This window comes from Gavialis gangeticus, unplaced genomic scaffold (assembly GCF_001723915.1).
Source record: "Gavialis gangeticus isolate Ggan-Ray unplaced genomic scaffold, GavGan_comp1, whole genome shotgun sequence".
In the NCBI taxonomy this organism is placed as follows: Eukaryota; Metazoa; Chordata; order Crocodylia; family Gavialidae; genus Gavialis; species Gavialis gangeticus.
Genome location: NW_017728998.1, coordinates 18,290,902 through 18,297,887, shown reverse-complemented (window position 1 = coordinate 18,297,887; position 6,986 = coordinate 18,290,902). Strand labels below are relative to the sequence as shown.

Here is a 6,986-nt window from a genome sequence, read left to right as displayed (position 1 = left end):
GGGGGGGGGGGGGGGGGGAGTTGCTTCCTCAGAAGGGAATGAGCACTGGGCCTGGAGGTATTGCACCAAAAAGCTGGCATGGCACTTGGAGAGGCTAGAACAAGTTCTGACACCCTCTCCTGATGCCAAAAATCCTAATGGAGACCTACTGCGAGAATAGGTCAGCATAGCCCATCTGAATAAGACATATAGTAGCGCCCATTAAGAGCAGTCCCCCTCACTACTGACTCTTTTTCAAGTCATGGTGAACCACAATAATTCATACAATTCACCCAGAATCCCTTTGTCACCCTTTCTTTCAGTCTGGTGCATCTGATTAGTGTGACCCCACCCTCCTTGAACCCCATTTGCATATAAACTTTTGGAGCACCCCAATACTTGTAATAAGAATACCCAGTTCCAGTCATGAGTAAGGACTACTCAGAACATGGGCCCTTTGTGGCGGGCATCTGGAATACACACTTACTGAGCAGTGCTGAGCTGCGAGGTCACTATGGCTTGACCTGCTGTTGACTCTGGCAGGGCCCAGCTCAATGAGCTATGTGATAAAACACAAACCTTTGGCTTTAAACTAATATAGGTAGGTGCCAAAGTGCTGTTCAAAAGTGTGTTTATGGAATACCTGTGCTAAAACTTGCAGTAATTAAAAAAAAAGATAACATGCATCAATTCTAGAAACAATTAAGTGTATGGATACTATGTGCAAATTGCTATAGCCATGTTTACTTTCAAGGTTATTGTTTTCAGATTTACTCCTCACTAACACATGCTTAGGAAGAACAGGGTCTGACAGTAACGAGAGAGGAAAAAGCTGGAGGAAAGCAAAGAGCTACCTGACCCCCCAGATTTATTTTCCCTGCTACAGCAGTGAGAGGGGACAAATTCAAGGCCAACCTCCAATAAGTAGATTCTCTACCTGGAAAATTATAAGAAATTTATAAATTTTCCATATATGGAATCTAATTATTGGGGAGTCATCTTATAATCAGAGTCATCTTCTATTCCAGTAAATACAGTAGGTACATAACAGTACAGTTAGGTGTTTTAAATGTGCTCCAAGTCCCATGAGAAACCGAGCTGTTCTTGAGAAGTGTCTGACCCATTAAGGTGCTTTTGGAAATCTTACTTAACACTTATCTTCCTGATTACAGCTGCTTACAGGTGTTAAAAAAAACAAACAAAAAACACATTTTACTGGAAGAAACAGTGCATAGTTCAACCCAGCTCCGCAGCATCTGTATAGATTGGGTGCTTCACCGAGGCTTTTTGGTACTTTTATCTAAAACTGATTCAATCAGCTATTAGATAGTACCTCCAAAAACCCCCAGTTAAGGTACCTAATCTATGCAGACGCTGGGCTAGCTGGGTCAACTAACGCAATGCCTCTTTTGGGTATGTGCTGGACTCAGCGTGGGAGTGTGCCAAATTTAAAGTAAAGAGCTGTTTTTGGGTTGTTTTTTTTTAAGTTTGTAAGCAGCCTATGTGCCCAAATACCTTTGAAAATCTGGCCCTTAGGCACTGACGGGATGCAAAAACTGTTGTTGTTTGGACCTTTGGATTATCAGTCCCTGTGCAACTGGAGGAAAATGTACCACACTCTGCTCCATCTCATTCTCCATTGTCTGGATCAGATCCTGCCCCCATCAAAGGCAGACAAAGAAAAATGTCCCATTTACTTCAGTGAAACGGGAGTTGGGCCATGAACCTTTAGTTAGGCAAAACAAATTCTGATCTCATTCTCTGCAGCATCCAAAAAAAAAATCTCAGGAGGGGAAAACTGTTGAAATTAAACCACCAAGTCAACAGTTAGAGTAGAAATGAATGATTTGGAGATGAGTCAGCTGAAGTTCTAATAAATGGGATGAGAAAGTAGTCAGCCTTAGTGAGAAATTGATACCTTCCTAGTACAGACTGTAGTCTCATGTGCATTCAAAGTGAAGAAATTATACTTGATGTGAATCAGTAGGATGAGCTGAAGTCATTGTAAAATGAAATGGCTGTACGTTGGTGCTGAATAGGGAAGAATTTATTAGGGGAGAAGATAAAGGAATTACTGGAGTCTAGTTTTGGAGGCTTGCGAATAGCCCTGACTTACGTACATCATCACCACTTGTGCCATTAAACCAGTGTATTTCTTCCTTTTGTACAGTGTGGACGAGAACTTGGGGTTAGCTAGTGTGGAGGAAAGGTGAGAGATTCCTTTTAATCTCTCTACAAATTATCTGTGTAAAAACAGATTTCAATTAAGGAGCTCTGGAAGCAGTCACACAATCTGCTATGGACTAAGTTACTGTTGCACACTTCATAGCTGTATTCTTGCCTAACCTCCACGGGCACTGAGTGGTCTCACTGCAGTGGAACTTGAATGGCTCCACTGGATGAAAAATGGACCAGGATATGGGGAACCTCTTCAGGTGGCCTACTCCCCCTGCCCTGCCTGCCATACAACAGTTACCTAGGGCTCCTTTCATCTTCTTGCTGCAAGAACAAATGTTGGATAGGTGAAGGTGGGAAAAGTTGGCCTGGGTAGCACAGTGAAGCACAGCTCAAAAGGAAATGTGTTGGTGGCTTAATCATGGAATCACAGAAAGTTAGGGTTGGAAGGGACCTCAGGAGGTCTTCTAGTCCAACCTGCTGCTCAAATCAGGACCATCCCCAACTAGATCACTCCAGACAGGGCTTTGTCAAGCCAGGCCTTAAAAACATCCACAGATGGAGAGTCCACCACCACTCTGGGTAACCTGTTCCAGTGCTTCACCACCCTCCTAATGAGAGAGTTTTTCCTAATATCTAACCTAAACTTCCCTTGCTGCAACTTGAGCCCATTGGTCCTTGTTCTGCCATCTGTCACCACTGAGAACTGTCTAGCTCCATCCTCTTAGTCATCAGGGCATTTTCAGTGGCAGTGCTGCACATGCAGGGGGAAAATGCTGCTGCAGGGACAAAATCCTTGTCCCAGTGCACATGACTGGAGTGAGAGGGGTTTATACTTTTTCTTTTGGCTACTAAGCAGTAGCAGAGCCGAGTCAGGCTGGCAGGATGTGGTGGAGAACAACCCGTGGATTCTACAGAGTTCACCTGACCATATCCCCACACTTCCTTTGGATCTGTGCTTCACTGAGCTTAGTGACTGCGGTCCATGAGCATCAGGTGTATTAAGTCTGCGTCTCCTGGGAACTGCACTGATTTTGCTATGTTTGGACCCAACTGAGCAGGAATAGCAGGGTTTACCACCAACAGTGGATAGTTCATGTTGAACAGGATAAGAATTTGGTTGTTCATGAGTTAATGCCTGCTCAACCCCTACCCTCTTTGGAGTCACAGCTGGCAGCTCTGTAGTCAATGACAACCCAGCGGGGAGCCAGCTGGGCTGCTGCTGCCTGTATGTGAGATCTGAGTAGAGCATTGCAGGGTCAGTCTCCTAAGCACCTAGTGAAGGATGTGTAGGATTAGAGGTGGGATTTTCTGCAGAATTTTTTCAACTGCTATCTTTTTATGGCCCTGCCCTTTGGCTCTGCTCTAATGCAGGGAGAAAGCCATTGTATTCCTGAATATTTGTGTCCCTTTATGTTTTCTGTGAGCTAAATCTTTTAAGTGAGGGCAAATTTTCAAAACCTGCTAAGCTCATGAGGAGGCAGTACTAACAATGAATAAAAGCATGAGTTTTAAACAGGCCCTCCCCACAGCTTGCCTACTGTATACACTTATTTATCCTGACTTGCCCAGACAAATGTCTACTTACCTGACTAATGCTCTCTGGCACAAACCTGATTTGTATAGGCAACCTAATTAAATTGACTCCAAAAATTATGTGAATAAAAGCACTTAAATTATATTTTTGTGTAGCAGATGATCCTAAAGCTTGTTGGACAGAGGTACAAGACTGAAAGGGAGGAAAGCTAGCTTGGAATAGACAGAGAAAGGTAGTCAGCCACATTAATCTGAATCAGGCAGAATGCCAAGTCGCACCTTACAGGCTAACTCATTCAGAGATGTTTCAACCTATGAACCATAACCATAAATTTACGCATCTCTGAAATAGTCTATAAGATGCAACTCTGCCCTGCGTTTTGCTTAAAAGGGACAAGTTGCTTTCTTTGCTAGATACGCAAACAATTTTGGCCTGTGTTCACCAAAGCATTTCCAGTAAGTACTAAAGGTTGTGACTGGAGACTCAACTAAAACTAACAATGATTCTGAAGTCACTGTAAAGTCATTTTAATAAACATTTTCCAGAGATCAGTTTACCTTTCCATTGAAAAATCAAAACGTTGTTTTTGGCCAGCAAATTTGTCAATGAACACTCCGAAGAGCAACTTTGTGTAGCTGAAAACCTATTTTTCTATTTAGTTTCAATACCAAATTTCCATCAATACCAGTTTCCTATTGCTATTAACATGGGAGTTGAGACAAACATTTCATGCTGCCACAATCCTGAATTTTAACTTGACTTTGACTCTGTGTCACTTAACTTCTTTCCCACAAGCAGTGTGACTGGGAAGTGGATGGCGGCTCTCCTGCCATTTTCTAGTTCTCAGAAGCAGACTAGGAATGACAGTGAATGGCAAGAGAGTTGTCATCTGCTTCCTAGTCTTCCCAATGCTCTGGCTGTAATCAGCACCAGCCCTGTACCTGATAGAAAAGCCTTCCCCTGGTGTATCAGTAAGGCTGCACTGGTTGGCATATTAGGGATTAGAGCCAAGGCTCTTTCCACTCTCTTCTGCATGGAAGAGCTGTTATTTGAAATTTTAATTCATACTACAGTGAGTACCAGCATTATATAGGGGCTCTTTCCCCTAGCAGGAGCCCCAGACAAGCCACAGTTCAAGTTTCTGACTTTGACCCAGCTGTTAATTACCTGCGGCAGGGGGGAAGGGGAAGAGGAAGATCATGATTGTTAGGGATGTGCGAAGCTTTCGTTCCTGATTCGATTCGGCAGAGATTTGGCCTGATTCGGTGCCCAAATCTCCAAATCCAAATCAAATTAAATCAGAGGACCCTTTAATCTCTCCGAATCAATTCAGGCAGATTCAACGGTTTGGACATAGACACAGCTTTAAATGTTTTTTCTACATACCTCGAGGTACCAGGCAGCGGGTGACTGCTGCAGTGCTGGAGCGCATGGAGCGTCCCACAGAAGCACGGGGGACTCCCCAATGTGCTCAGCAGCAGACCTGGAAGTGGACCAGGAGCACTTCTGGGTCCACCAGGGAGCGTGCTGGGGGGCCCCCTGGCTCGGCGACTGGTGCCTCCTGGGCCTGGGGGGGCACCTGGGGTCCCCCTGTGGCCGATTGCTGGGCTGGGGGGGGCCCGCCCATGTGCTCCCCAGCATACCTGGAGGTGGACTGGAAATACTTCCGGTCTGTGTATGGGTTCCCTGCCAAGCACCCTGCCTATGCTCCTGTGGGATGCTCCATGCGCCCCAACACCACAACGATCACGAGCTGCGCCTGGTACCTCAAAGTATGTAGAAAAAACTTTTAAAGTTGTGCCTGTATCCGAATCGCTGATTCACTGAATCAGCATCAAATAGTCAGATTCGGATCTGGCCGAATCGAATCGGGGACGGTGATCCAAATCAACGGATTGAATCACTGACCCTGATTCAGGCCACATCCGAATCCAAATCGAATAGGACCCGTTTTGCACACTCCTAGTTGCTAGGCCTGAATGGGGAGCGGATTCATTAGCTTTGGAAATGATTAGTGTCTGTCCCTAGTAAGTGACAGGACAGTTGGTCCAACGTGTCTCAGACTTCAGACTTGTGTGTCTAGCAGACCTAGACAGTCATTTCTACCACGACTAGGATCCAGCCTTTAAAGTTTCAGCAAGGAGGAGTTTGTTTTATTTCCATTATTTCAGTAATTGTTGCCTTAAGTTACGTTGTCTGCTCATATCCTCAGTTTCCAGAAGCAACCTAGCAATTCAGCCTTCCTTCACGGTGGTTTTCTCCTTCTCTTTTTTCATCTATGAGGCTCCTGATCAGAACTTGTTAGCATGAACCCTGGCATCCATGTGGATTTCCATTGACGTTAAGATGCCTAATATCCAGGAGAGATTTAGGACTTTTAAGTTTATATTGCCCATTTAAAAAAAAAAATCATTCATTTAACTACTGCAAAAGAAACCATCAACAAGAAAAAACATTAAAGCAGTGATGGCTCAAAGATCCTGTATTCTGATTTGTTTTGGTCACTGAAAGCCATTTTGAGCCACTTCTGCTTTTACAGCGATTACTGAAAATGGTAGGGAATTTCCAGGTAAGTGGACATCTTGATGTGAATGTATCCAGTTTGCATATCAGTTGTTAGGGAAGTGCGAAAGTTGTAGGTAACAGTGCTAAAAGTAAGAAACTAGCAAATCTATTAAACATAAATTAGAAAAGTACTGTATTTGGCACCACGTTTTACAGCGGCTCAGCCACTTTAAAGATTGCAGGATTTGGCCCTAAATAAATGAGGATAGTCCTGTTAATATAATTATTTTCTTAGAAAGCTACTTGCTTTTTACTGGATTGATGTCTTATCTGGTAGAGGGCTTTAAATATAATATAGCTACAGCTGTACATAACTGCAAGGCATGCCATTAAAGCAGTTTTAAAAAAAAAGGACTACTTACAGAGATTGGAATAATTGCTGCCTATTCCAATATGGATGGAGCTTCCAGAGATGAGGGGAAGATGGAAGAAAAGAACTAAGGAGAGAAAAAAAAAACGAAAAGAAAAGGTCCTTAATAGCAGTTTGTTTTGTTTTGGAGCCAGATGTCATCTGATGACACATGGTGGTGTTAAAGTGCACCCACACTCTCTAGTGCCAGGATGGTCTGTTCAGATTGTGAATCCATTTACAGATGTAGTTTGAATGGGCACATAAAATACATGAGTTGCTGCTGTATGTTTTTGGGAATAACTCCATCTTAGTTAGTAACAGTACAGCTGACTTGGATGCCACAAAGATTTCAAAAGCCATGTTTGAACAACGAGTTAT

At 43.6% G+C, this 6,986-nt stretch overlaps 1 protein-coding gene across 1 annotated transcript in view; it reads right to left on the bottom strand.

The window, feature by feature from the left end:
* Window positions 1–6,733, bottom strand: part of BEAN1 (brain expressed, associated with NEDD4, 1) — a gene marked incomplete at its 5' end in the record, with an annotated part of 128,258 nt that extends 121,525 nt beyond the window's left edge. The window contains one exon of the mRNA XM_019505533.1: window positions 6,619–6,733. Within this exon, the coding sequence (XP_019361078.1) occupies window positions 6,619–6,733 (115 nt within the window). The remainder of the gene's footprint in view (window positions 1–6,618) is intronic.
* Window positions 6,734–6,986: the final 253 nt, after the last annotated feature.